General features: G+C 49.0%; 1 protein-coding gene across 17 annotated transcripts in view; it reads left to right on the forward strand.

Moving 5' to 3' along the window:
• LOC105476533 (ankyrin 1) overlaps positions 1 to 13,768 on the forward strand; it is a 244,720-nt gene that overhangs the window by 116,451 nt on the left and 114,501 nt on the right. For 2 of the 17 annotated variants that reach the window (XM_011732534.3, XM_071068336.1), the window contains exon 1: positions 12,661 to 12,803. The exons of the other annotated variants lie outside the window; for them this stretch is intronic. In XM_011732534.3, coding sequence (XP_011730836.2) covers positions 12,765 to 12,803 — 39 coding nt within the window. In that variant the 5' untranslated portion in view covers positions 12,661 to 12,764. Of the gene's footprint in view, positions 1 to 12,660; positions 12,804 to 13,768 lie in introns of those variants that run through there. 17 annotated transcript variants of the gene reach the window in all.

Below are 13,768 nucleotides of genomic sequence, written 5' to 3' on the forward strand. Positions count from 1 at the left end.
CATCTTTGAAGCACAAGAGCAGCATGCTCGTGGGGGCCGACTTGGCTCCGGTTGCTGAGTTCAAATCCCAGCCCCACCACTTCTCTGCTGTGTGACCTTGGGCAAGATTTTTAACCTCTCTGTGCCCTGTTTTCCACTTGTAAAATCAGGATAAGTGGAAAACCTGCTTTATAAAGTTGCTGTGAGGGTTAAGTGGGTGAACACTTGTAAAATGCTTAGAGCAGTACCCAGCGCCTCCTAAATGCTATCGATTCCTGTCTTTTCTTTCTTCTTTTCGTTCCTCCACCAGTGCCTCTAACTGCTTGTCCCATGGGCATCAAACTACAGGCTGAGCACAGTGGCTCATGCCTGTAATCCCAGTACTTTGGGAGCCCAAGGCAAGAGGATCACTTGAGGCCAGGAGTTTGAGACCATCCTGGGCAGCATAGTGAGATCCTCATCTCAACAAAAACTAAATGAAAAACATTAGCCAGGTGTGGTGGTGCTCACCTGTAGTCCCACCTCCTTGGGAGGCTGAGGTGGAAGGCCCACTTGAGCCCAGGAGTTCGAGGCTGCAGTGAGATATGATTGTGCCACTGGACTCCAGCCTGGGCAACGGAGTGAGAAAAAGGAAAAAAAAAAGTTGCCTAACATCTGTAGGTGTAGAGAAGGACATTCCAGACCAAGCAAGGGGCATATCTCAGGGACAGGAGAGGGATGGAGTGGGGCACTAGAGTGGTCTCCCACTGCATGGAGCTTACCTGTCACAACCTGGGCATGTCCAGGTGCTGCGGCCTTATCCCCGCCTACATCCAGCTCCCCAAGTGTCACCTCCTCAGAAAGGCCTCAGGGACCAAACACTATCGGGCACCGCACCCCACAGCCCTCTCCATCCCCACTCCACGTTTGATTTTCTTCTTAGCACTCACCACTTCCCTGTGGGATAAATAGATCTTACTGCTCATCTGTCTCTCTCTCCTCCCGCCTATAGGAATATCAGCTCTGTGTGCACAGGATTCCTGCCTGTCTGTTCAGTGTCAGATCCTAAACAAGGCCTGGCCCCTCCACAGGCACACACATAGTTTTTAAATGACTGAATAGATCTAAAAATCATCACTTTATTTTCCTCTTTGTATAAAATCTTTGTGAGGGATGGAAACTCCCTCCAACCTCACAACAGGAGACATTTAAGGCTGTAAAGGCTATACGATCATTAGCAACGAATCATTTCTTTACATAACATTCACACAGCTTCCTACAGTAGGCATATTTATGTTATCGTCTAACATGCATGCTTTAATTTTCAAGCATTTGGTTCTGGATCCACACATTCTCTCCAGGAGGTCAGGAAGCCTGTGTTCTCTGATTATCTTTTATAATCAAGAAGATTCTGGAACACAGTGGCCTTCAAAAAAGCATTAGTGGTGTTGAAATGGATCCCCACGACTTTCTAAAACCTGGCAGTCTTTGAAGATTCTGTTCAATTCTCACTGCTCCATCAAAGATGCCCCCAGAGCTGTAGCTGTCTCTGATCTCAGCCACTCCCATGAACTCCTGGCGGTTCTTGTTGCAACCTCTCATTTGGTATTTAATTGTACACTGTCTTGGGGCATCTCTTGAGCTATTATCTTACTGAGTATGTAACCCTTTTATTGTCCTATTTTTCATAGAACTCTATCTTTCACCTCTATTAGTTTGCAGTCTTTCCAAGAGTAGGAACCAAACAGCATTTACTTTTTTTGTGTCTACCACTGGGTGCTCGGATTGTACAATGCAATTCAACAGTTCACATTTGAATGAAAGAATAAATGAATGAGGAAAAAGCCTATCTAGTCCCATCGAATTTTTGCATTGAGACTTTATCTCTGTGACCCTCACCCGAAAAGCACTTGAGGCACTAGAGGCGGATATGGATATTGGCAATGATGTTCCTTCGGAAATGTTGATTGGCATCTTGGTATCTTATTTCAGAAATCCTGGAAATGTCTCTCTGAAGACTAAAGCTCAGTCATTCCAGAAACGATGCGTTGGCTGTTTTTGTGTGATACTTGATTCACTGTGCATTTTTCATTCTTTCTCTAACACTTGACATCCCTCTATTCAGGAGTTCAAGGTCACGGGTGCTGAGACAGGTCACTTTGAAAAGGAGATTATGAAAGTGGATTTCAGCACTGATGTTAGAGTAGAAATGAGGTCTTCACTTCACAAATTCATGCAACTGCAGAGGTGGAAAGAACGTTGCCGGCACAGCCATAACGTTATTGTTGTTGTTGTTTGAGACCAAGTCTTGCTGTGTCGCCCAGAGCCCAGGCTGGAGTGCAGTGCCGTGATTTCAGCTCACTGCAGCCTCTGCCTCTGGGTTCTAATGATTTTCCTGCCTCAGCCTCTTGGGTAGGTGGGATTATAGGTGCACACCACCACGCCCGGCTAATTTTTGTATTTTTAGTAGAGACGGGGTTTCACCATGTTGGCCAGGCTGGTCTCAAACTCCTGACCTCAGGTGATCCACCAGCCTCAGCCTTGCAAACTGCTGGGATTACAGGTGTGAGCCTCTGCACCCAGCCGTAATTCCTTAAAAAGACATGAAGCCAAGGCTTTAAGAGGGGGGCCTCTAGATACCCTTCAATACTGTGCAGATAAGAAATATCCAGATTAGACACATACCTTAGGATTCCCCTGGAGTGGGCAGGGTTTTCTACAGATAAGCAACATAGAAAGAAATGAAGCTGTGGTTGACAGTTTAGAGCTTATTTCCTCACCTTTTAAATTGAAATAGTTATAAAAAGGGTGATATAAATACTGTATGAAAAGATACCTGAAAGAGCAGCCAGCCAGAATTCATAAGAGGATTAAATAGAAAGATAATGGTCCCTCTTCAATTATTAAAATAATACGATGAGCCCCCATGTGAAGTATTATGTGTGGCACCTGCTCTTGTTGCCTTGGTAGTAAAGAGAAAACAGGACTAGGAAGTTGAGGGCTGATTCCAAGGTGTTTTCCAGTGGTAGCTGCTAAGCACCCTGTTGAAAGGAGTTTAAGTGCATCTTGGAGGAAGGAGCCTGTCTTCCTGTTGTTAAGTTGTACAAATGGAAAAATTCAGGAGGCACAGGTAGGCCAGTTAGTAATTTAATTGGGTTTAATTGCAATGTTTTGGCTCTGGGAAGAGAGGGGAAACCTCTGCAGTCAGCATTTAGCCAGTGGAAGCCACCCCTTATCAGCAGGGTCCCAATGACGACGAGTAAGTGGGTTTTACAGCAGAGGGTCCCCCGGGCTTGGTCTACCTCATTATCCTTTCTTGGAGTCTAGGATCATTCTGGGCCAGCCGGGAAGGCCTAGCACCAGCTCCTGGAGCTTCTTTCTCTTGGTTCAGAAGTGTGCAATGGCGGTTACATGATGATATTACTGTTGTAATTCTAGAGAGCTCGATTGGAGTGGGCTGGGATTATTGATTCAAGGACTCCCCATTTCTCTATGGCTCTTGTAAAGGACAGATTCCCCCCTCTTTAAACCCTGGAGGGCCTAGTTCATGGAAACAGATGCGTCACATTTCTGCATTGAACGTGATGGTGATTGGTGGCTGGCATCTTTTCTGAATAGAGATAATGGCCAAATTATTAAAGATGCCCCGGTTGCACCCAAATTTCCAAGACTGAGCAACTCTTATTGGAGAATATTGAATTTCAGTTTTCCCCTCTACCCTAAAAATACCTTGGGTTGCAGGATGGTGCAAAGCCCAGGGTCAGTCCCTTTGCTGTGTTCCATGCACTGCCCCAGGCATCATGTTACTCCTGGGGGACTTTGGACAAATGACTTAATGTTTTTGTGCCTTAGCTACTTCTGTGAAATGGGAATAATAATAGTTGCTAACTCATAGGGTAGTTGTGAGGGTTAAATGTATTAACACATCTAACATGCTTTGAACAATACTTGGCTCACACATTGTAGCTGTTACTATTATTACTGTTATTATTAGAAGTAAGGTCTCACCTGTTGCCCAGGCTAGAGTGTCATGGCAGGATCATAGCTCACTGCAGCCTTGAACTCTGGCCTCAGGCAACAATTTTCCCACCTCAGCCTCCCGGGTAGCTGGGACTACAGATGCGCACCATCATGTATGGCTAATTTAAATTTTTTTTTGTGTATAGAGAAACAGATATCTTGCTATGTTGCCCAGGTTGGTCTCAAATTCCTGGCCTCAAGTGATCTTCTTGCCTTAGCCTCCCAAAGTGCTGGGATTACAGGCGTAAGCCACCATGCCTTGCTGACTGTAGCTTTATTATTATTATTGTCTTCAAATCGGTTTCCCCTTCCTGCTCTTAATTCTGTATCTCATGGTCTCTGTGGTGAATCATCATGGGCTAGAGGGTGTGGAGGGGGCCTTCCAGGCCCAGTTCCCAATGGATGGTTCAAGGCTACCTTCTCCATGCAGGGAAAGCCTTGCTCTAGAGGCTGAACAAACTCCAGGGGTACAGACCCCAAATTCCAGGGTCACAAGCCCCTCTGGAATCTTGGGCAGGTCTCTCTGGCTGGCAATGGGCCACCCATTCTGGCTGTGTCCCTTGGGGTGAATTGTTTAAATAAAGGAGAAGCCTCAGGGGACCCCCTGGTTGGCCCTGCCTGCTCCAGATGGCAGCTCATATCAGGCAAAGTTGCATTTCTAAGGAAGGGTGGGAACCTTTCTTCATTGCTAAGGGTGAGCGTGCCATGCAGGGCTGTCCAACCCCTGGGCATCCTTCAGAAACTCTGGAGCCATGGGGTTCACTGCCAGTACTTAAGCCTGTTTGGCAATTTGAAAAAAAAGGAGTCCCTATTTTCCCTATTAGCACCGTCCCAGTGAGTTTGATTTTGCAGTTTCTCCGGTATGTGCTCCTCCTTCTCGCATACCAGCAGGCTGCAGAGGAAGGTTTCCCTAATGTTTGGAAACACTGAAGGTAGTTTAGTAAATGGGCCCATTCTGGCAGTGCCACTCATCCACGTTTTCCAAAATGTGTGTAATTTCCACTCTAGTCTCGGCTCCCCAGTCCGCAATATGTTCTGAAGTGTCAGTTCTAAATGCAGCCCATTCCTTGCACAGTGAGGAAATGTGGCATGCTCTGTGGCATGGGCCAGGGCTCTTGGTGATGTGGGTGCACTTGGAATTCTATTTAGGCACCCACATGACACCCCAACATCTTCCCATCCTCAGCAGAAAGATGTAAACTATTGAAGAGCTGTCTGCTTCGCTGCCTTGGGACTGAAGAAACAGAATTGCTCTCTTGGGCGTGACTGGCAATTTAGGACTAATGGAGATTGTGGGGAAAGGACGGATAGGGCAGGTTGGGGTGTGAAGGCTTTTTTCTGCAACACGGCCCTGGCCCTGGGATGGGAAGCACCTGAAACTTCTCTGCCTAGAAGACGACAGTGGTCCCAAGGCTGTTTCTACAGGGGCCATAACAGCACATGGGGGCATGAACAGTTTAGTCAACCAGCCCCGAATATCTGATTCATTTAGAAATCTGAATTGACTAGATTCCAATCCAGCTAACGTTTATTGAGCCCCTGTTGTGTGGCCAGCATTGTGCTTAAACTCATGTCTGTTATTTTGAGCATGCCTGATGGGAGCTCCTATCTGGTTGACATGGGGCACATAACTGCATCGTGTTCCGCTCAGGAAACATGTATTGAGTGCTGCTTCTGTGCTAGGCTTGGGGATTCTGAGTTGGGCGGAGATGAGAAGAGACCTCATCTCCTACTTTCCTGCCCAGGGAGTCCTGGGTGGTCCCAGAACTGTTTAGCAGAAGCATTTGCTTAATCTCAAGGCATTTTGTTCTTTAGGAATTCTGGTTCTATTTCTTATCCAAAAAGAGACACAGATACTGAAGCTGAAATTTGTTATTGTACATAAAACATTCTGTTCGCTTCATCTGGTTATTTGATGGGAAACAGTGGAGTTTGGATGCCTGTTTATTTCTCACTATTGGGAAAATAATCCTGTCCCCTGCAGGCTTGCCACTTGGGTCCACTCCCCATCCTCCTCCAGCACCGTGACTGGGTTTCTGGGGAGCTGGGCACTATGGCCATAGGGAACTTAGACTTTTTGGGTCTTCCTGTTGTAAATTCTTGGCTGTGGGCTCTGCAGTGCATGCAGGAGGGAGTGGGGGTTCCAGAGCATATGATTTGAAAATAGGAAGAAGGGGGAGATGCCAGATATATAAAAAGCACATAGATTTTTTCACACTGGGGGTAGGGGGATTTAAAAAAATCTCAATTCTGAAAAATAGACCCAGTGTGCAAAACCTTTTCCAACTCACAAGCTTATTACGAGTCAAATTCCACTAAAGCCGTGCCAAAGAGTGGGCCTGTAACCCAAGAGATCCCTTTGGAAGGACTGTCAATATCTGATCCCAGGAATAAGGGGAACCCCTGTGTGTGTGAAGAGAAAATCTTAGGTTCAGCTGTGCCTCCCCGCTTCCCTCCCTCCTCCAGGGATCTCGGGTTTAATGTTGGCCCTTTTTGGAATCCACACAGCACCTTTCTCATGGGTTTAAAAATAGACTCTAGGGCTGCCAACCCTCTTAAAAAGAACATGATGGAGATCGGTGCCAACTCTGTGGGGCCTGATCTGGGCTCTGATCACCTCCCTAAATAGACCCCCGCACTTGCCATCCCTTACTCCAGCCAGGCTGGGTGCCCAGGGTACCTTAATTGACCACTGGGCACTCCCCACACAAAGTTAAATAGAAAAACAACCAAGACTCCATTCCCCTTTCCCTTTCTTCTGTCACTGCCATCAAGGTTTAGAAGGAATGACCAGGTTTGGAGGGGGTCAGGTTGGATTTCTGATTCAATTCAATGTGACATTTGTGTGGAACATTCTGTAAAGTTCCTTCCTAGTTAATAACATTTCCCCGACAGCGATGCTCTTGGTGGCTGACACACTCCCCAGGGTGGTCGCTGGCTGGGTCTGAGTGGCGATAAACCAGCCTGCCTTTCTCAGTAAAGGGTGGAGTTCCTGGTACCCATCCTTATCGGTGGTGCCCAGAGTCTCTAGGAACGGGGGTGGCTCCTTGGGTGGGTGGGGATGGAACAGATGGAAGGAGGGTCAGGAGGAGAGCTGAACGGGTTAGCGGGCCACAGCCAGCAGCAGGACACTGCAAGGGCAGCTGCGGACAGGGAGCGTGGGGGCACAACTGAGTCCACACATTGTTTCTTTGCTGCAGAGAATATGGGCATTGAAAAGGGTGCATTGTAAGCCCAAGAGGTCTGGGTGCAGGGCAGAGCTTTGAGATTTCTTGGGGTCTTGATTTCGGCCATGGGTGTTTGACCCTGGGTAATCAGTGATGAGGCCTCGATTTTCCAGTGTTGAGGTGATATCAGTGACACCCCACACCTCTGGGGGAGATGTTAACCTTTGACAAAAGCTTTAGTCGAGGAGAAATGGAGGGCAGGAGGAAAAAAGAGGGTCAGCTGTCATTGATGGAACACTTACCGTGTGCCGGAAGTGGTGGCCAGCATTTTACATTATCCTCCCAATATTGGAGAGATGGGTAAAGCTATTTTCATTTTACTGATGAAGAAATCAACACTCAGAAAAGTTATTTCCTTTATCAAAAGCTGCACAGCTCTACTGATTTAGTGTCTCTTAAGAGGCTGTCCAGAAAGCAAATAGTGTTGTTGCTATTGAGTTCCGGGTTTGAGTTGATTGAATAGGAGGGTTAAGCGGGATAGTCATTGCCACAGGGCCTGAGCTGCCAGGACTCCCTTCTCTCGAATCCTGGGGCTGCATGATCTCAGCTCTGATGTCCCTGTAGAGAGCAGCCACCTCAAGTCTCCGACTGGCCACCATTTGAAGCAGCCTGGACCTGCTCGCATGGGAGACCACTTGCATGGGATTCTTTGCTGCAGGCTTGTGTTCTTCCAGCTCATGAAATCCCTGCAGGAACTGACAGCAGCAGCAGCCCGTCAAGTGTCCCGGAGTCCCTGTCTACACCGAGAACAGCCCACCACATCAAGCTAGGAGCAAGCTGGGGGTTTAAGTGCTGCACAGTCTATTTCTTCCCTTTCTTCTCTCCCACATCATCCCCGCTTGGCATAGCTGCATGTGGCCCAGAGGACAGAACCCCACAGGCGAGGCCTCCAGTGTTTCATTATGCTTGTCCGCAGAGAGACCTGCAAGGAGACAGTCGGTAAAATATTTAGCAAGATGGGAAAAGCCTGAAGACTCCATGAAGCTACAGGCTAGAACAGTGGTCTGTGTCTGCCAAGAGTCTTTAGCCTTTTCTTCAGCCCATCAATTCCTTTCTGGTGGTTTGTTTTGATCTCACCAGCAGATCTTAGCACACTAAATGCCTACATTAAAATGTGCAGCCTTGAAGTATGAACAAAATGGAGATGGAGAAGCAGGATGATTATTTGTGGTCTAAGGGTGTGGTTGTGAGGGAAGGTTGAGGGGACAGTCAGTTATGGGGAAAAGAACAATAGTTTAGCTTTCTGAATCCCTAGAGCCCAAAAAGACCCTTCCAAGTCATACAGCTTACCGAGTGGTCTATATGCCAGATCAAATGTTGAGGTTATTTTTTTTTCCTGCCATCCTGAAGGATCTCCTGCAAAGATTAACCCCTTTCTGACTAATGAGTTCTATTAAGTCACGTATCTCTTATAGCTGGAAAGTTCTTTCTGTAGAATCTAAATCTTTTCCATAGCAACTGAATCCCAAGACTTACAGTTTCTTTATGACTCATGGAAGTGGTGGGGACATCATTCTTCTAACACCAGTCAGTAATCACTGTGTTTAGCACTGCCCAGCACTGTGCCAGTCACATAGAGGAGTAGGTGGGGAAAGCAAGGGAGAGGGACTGGGAATTTGGAACATGAGAACCAAGCTGTCTCTGCCTGGGAGACATTTAGAATTCAGTCCCAGTGGCAGGGACCACACCTGGGAATTGGTACCATATAATTAGCTCCACTGTGGCATTTCAGGCTGCAGTGCTGGAATTTATGTTTCAAGGGCTCTCTCCCTTAGCTTTATCATCTCAGCTCCTTTAACCTCAGGCCTCACTGAGCAACATGTTTGTAGTTGTGTCCTTTCTCCTCCTCTTGGGCCTTGCCTGACTCATCGCCTGTCTAAGTTTCAAAGCCTCAACCCTAAGGAGGTCATGACTAATGTCAAGAATTCTTGGCAGTTCTGAGAACTTAAGTCCTCTGATAATGCTTCAGCATCTTTCCCATTACACTCAGAGTGCTGTGGGTTGTATTCAGCTTCTGGTCCATTATGACTATCACATCTTTTTCTTTGTGATTATATATAACCCACAGTATTGTATAATAGGAAGAAAGACACAGCTTAAGAATTATAAGAACTGGGTACCAAAATGCGACTGGAAATGTTTTGCTACTGAGCTTTGAATATTTTACTTGTAAGAACTGTTTATCTCACCTTTAAGACAGATACTCTGTATAGATAGAACTCTGAAAACTCAGTAAGAAAACAAACTTTCCAATTAAAAAATAGACAAAAGATTTGAACAGATGTATCACCAAAGAAGATATATAGGCCGGGCGCGGTGGCTCACGCCCCTGTAATTCCAACACTCTGGGAGGCCTAGGCAGGCAGATCACCTGAGGTCAGGAGTTCAAGACCGGCCTGACCAACGTGGAGAAATCCCATCTCTACTAAAAAAATTCAAAATTAGTTGGGCATGTTGGCGCATGCCTGCAATCCCAGCTACTCAGGAGTCTAAGGCAGGAGAATCGCTTGAAACTGGGAGGCGGAGTTTGCAGTGAGCCGGGATCTTGCCATTACACTCCAACCTGGGCAACAGGAGCGAAACTCTGTCTCAAATAAATAAATAAATAAATAAATAAATAAATAAATAAATGAAAAAGAAAAAAAAGAAGATATATAGATGGCAGATAAGTACCTGAAAAAGGTGTTTGATATTATCAGTTATTGGGGAAATGCAACAGACCCCTTCTCTACAAAAATTTTTTTTTAAAAATTCGCCATGTGGTGCATCTATTAGGATGTCTGAATTAAGACAGACCATACCAAGTCTTGACAAGGATGTGGACTGGCTGGCAGGAGGCAGGGAATACCAAGGGGCATGAGGAAACTTTTGGAGGTGATTATGCCCATTATCTTATGTGGCCCTGGTTTCAGGAATATACATATGCCAAAACTTAGTAAATTGTACGTTTTAAGTGTGCAACTCATAGTGAGTCAATTAATCCTCAAATAGAAATAGTTGCTAAAAAAAATAGTATCTCTTTCAGTTCATTGTGAAAGTCAATTGCATTCGTGTTTTTGAAAGTATTGTACATATGATTTATTCATTTGAGCAGGGAATTTTCTCTCTCTGTCTCTAAATATTAATGTTGGAACAGTGCATTAGAATCTCTTGAGATATTCCACAGGGCTGTGATCAGGGATGTTCCAGTAACCATCATTTGTTAATTGGAGCTCTCTGTGTAGAGGATTCTAGCAAATCTGGAAGGTGGTTTTCAGAGGCGTGAGGCAAGAGACCTGGAGGATGAGCTGGGCTTTAGCAGCGTGTGCCTGGGGAGAGAAGGGTCTGCATGACTTACATCCAGACAGGCTGCTGCCTTCCAGAGGGTGCCCATCCTCAAGTTCAGCCCCAGTGCTGTGGAGGGTCTTATGCCTGGAGAATTCTCACATTGTCGTCTTCAAATACCAGTTTTTTTTTTTTTTTTTTGAGACGGAGTCTCGCTCTGTCGCCCAGGCTGGAGTGCAGTGGCGCGATCTCGGCTCACTGCAAGCTCCGCCTCCCGGGTTCACGCCATTCTCCTGCCTCAGCCTCCCGAGTAGCTGGGACTACAGGCGCCCACAACCGCGCCCGGCTAATTTTTTGTATTTTTAGTAGAGACGGGGTTTCACCGTGGTCTCGATCTCCTGACCTTGTGATCCGCCCGCCTCGGCCTCCCAAAGCGCTGGGATTACAGGCGTGAGCCACCGCGCCCGGCCCAAATACCAGTTTTTTTTTAACACCCATGGGGAGGAGTAGTATTATTACACTTCAGGTCCCTGTTTTTGGCAATACCCTGGCTTTTTCTCTTGATCTTTGATTATCCCACTTCCTTGGGATGCCCGCCGATTGCTGCATGGCTTTGAAGAGTACCTGGTTTGCTTTGTAACACACTCTCATAGTATTTTCTTCTTTTTAAATTTTTAACTTGTTTTTTTTTAGAGACAGGGTCTCACTCTTGTCACCCGGGCTGGAGAACAGTGGTGCAATCATGGCTCACTGCAGCCTCCAATTCCTGGGCTCAGGTAATCCTCCTGTCACAGCCTCCTGAGTAGCCAGGACTACAGGCATGTGCCACCATGACTGGCTAATTAAATTTGTGCGTGTGTGTGTGTGTGTGTGGAGACAGGGGGTCTCGCTATGTTGCCCAAACTGGTCTTGAACTCCTGGCCTCAAGCAATCCTCCCGCCTCAGCCTCCTAAAATGCTGGGATTATGATCCTTCAAGATCATCCCCCACATTATCTGTTCCTGGCGCTGAGCACAGTATTGTTAGGAATCTTGCTGGTGCTGCTAGTGGCACGGCTTTGGATCAGTTTGGCTCCGAACCAGTTGGACCCACCATTTACTAGTGGTGACCTTGGTCTCGACCCATTACCTCCCTGGGCTCAGATTATTCATTTATCTAACTGTAGTAGCGTTGCCTGCCTTATGGGTGGCTGTGAGGATTAAGTGAAATAATGCAGTATGTCCATCAGCTAATAGGCGCTGAGCATGCTAGTTCCTCACCAACGCACAGCTGTACTGTACAATGTCAGGGGACAGTGGGAGAGGAAAAGAGCATTTGGTATTGTGTCTTGACTGTGACTTGAAGCCATCACGAAGCCGACTCATGATACAAAACACCTATGATCTGAACAAGCCATATTGCTAGGGGCCCAGTTACCTGACACTGCTTTTACTGACGGTTCCCTCATCCCTCTGAATTGAGCCTACTCTTGATGATGTCACCCCAAGTCTTCTCCAAAACCCCTGACATGGGTTTTGACATCTGCCCCTGAAATGACTGCATGAAAAGGCGATGGTGGTCCCAGGACAGAACACTGGTTGCTTACTGCACGGACACAGCCTCGGGTGACGCTAGTTAACCACCAGCGTCAGAGCAGTGCGGGAGACAGCGGGGAGTGACAGCTCTGCTCTCCTGCAACCCAGCTGCGTGTCGCGTGGCGGCTCTCAGGCAGAATCTGGAATAGGCTGATTAACTGGTATCTCAGGACACGATGGAAGAACTCAAAACATGCAAATCGGTTATGGGGCATAAATAGAGTTTGCTGAGCTCACCCCGGCCGCGTCTCGGCAGGCTCCGGGGCCCATTTACTGGGGCATTCGGGGCGGCGGGAGGCAGGGCGGGAGGCCATGCAGCTTGGAGCTCCCCACCTCCATTGGACGTGTGTGCCTCCCCTCCGCAGGGGCAGGACGCCCGCCCCGCGCCCGCCGGCCGGCACCTGCAGCTGGGGCTGCACCCCCGCCCGCGCCACCGCGCACACCCCCTCCGCAGGGCTTGGCAGCAGATGCCTGCTCTCTGGAGAGCGCTTCGCATTAACTTTCCCATCTGACATAATCATGGAGAGAAAATGAAGAGATCCCATTAGCGGCGGGCTGGCGGGCGGGAGAGCGCAGGGCCGGGGCCCGGCCGGGGCGAGCGGAGGGCGCCTGTATTTTTAGCCAGATGCCGCGTAACTTGCTGGCGCTCCCCGCGCAGCCCAGCAGATAACCGGGAGGGGGAGCGGGAGCCGGGCTCGGATTTCAGCGCGGGCGCCGGACGATGGCAGCGCGACAGGGCAGGTCCGGGCCAGACCCTGCGGTGAGTGCACGAGCTGTCGCGGTGGCCGGTCCGGGGCCGGGGCGCGGGGACCGGGGCCGGGGCTGGGGCTCTGCGTCCGTCCTGCGGGCTGTGGCTCCGTGCCTGGCTCCCCGGCGCCAACTTTCCCGGGCGGGTGCGGGCTCGCGCGCCGGGGCTGCCCTTCTGCTGCCGAGGCTTCTAGCAGGATCCAGAGGAAAATTCCTCTGGCCTGAAGGCTGCGGCCGCGGAGGAGCTGGAGCTGGGGCTGGGAGGCAGCGGGACCTGTGGCCGGCCCGGGAGAGGCGCACGGGCGGGAGCGTGGAGCCGCCGCCGGAGTGCCCCGAGGGGGGCCGGGCCCTGGCAGAGGCCGAGTCCCCTCACCCCAGGGGGAGAGCCTGGCCACGTAGATTCAGCAGAGGGTGGGAGATGCACGGCCTTGGTCTGGGCGGGCCCCTGGCCTGCGGCACGTCTGGCCCCTAAAACTCAGAAACGTGAGGCGCCCGAAGGCCCCCAGGTAGCAGAAAATGAATGGGGCAGAGGAAGGCAGACCTGTTGGGCACCTTGGCAAGCCTAGAGCTCTTCGCCGCTGTCCCCTTCGATCCTCGCAGCCCCCTGGCAGGATCCCCATTTTAGCAATGGGGAAGTGGAGTTTTGGGGTCTTGGATGAGCACAGCATCAAGTGGCCAAGCAGCGCATCCCAGCCAGGTCTTCCCCAGCGACATCCCAGCCCACCCTGGGTGAGGTGCAGACAGCACAGGGAACCCCAGGGATTTTCCCAAGGTCCCGAGTTCGGGTTGAGAGATTCAGAGGGAGCCCAGCACTCCCGCTCAGGCGTCTTGTTTCCTCAATGACACCTTTGACTTGTTCATTTTATTTTTGCCAATGGTAGTCAGACTGGGGAGTCTGGAGACAGTTTGTAAAGCTGTAACAGCACACCTTTCTGGAAGGCAAAAGGAAAGACGCATAATAAAACACACACTCAGTAG

The sequence above is a fragment of the Macaca nemestrina genome, chromosome 8 (assembly GCF_043159975.1).
Source record: "Macaca nemestrina isolate mMacNem1 chromosome 8, mMacNem.hap1, whole genome shotgun sequence".
NCBI classification, from domain to species: Eukaryota; Metazoa; Chordata; class Mammalia; order Primates; family Cercopithecidae; genus Macaca; species Macaca nemestrina.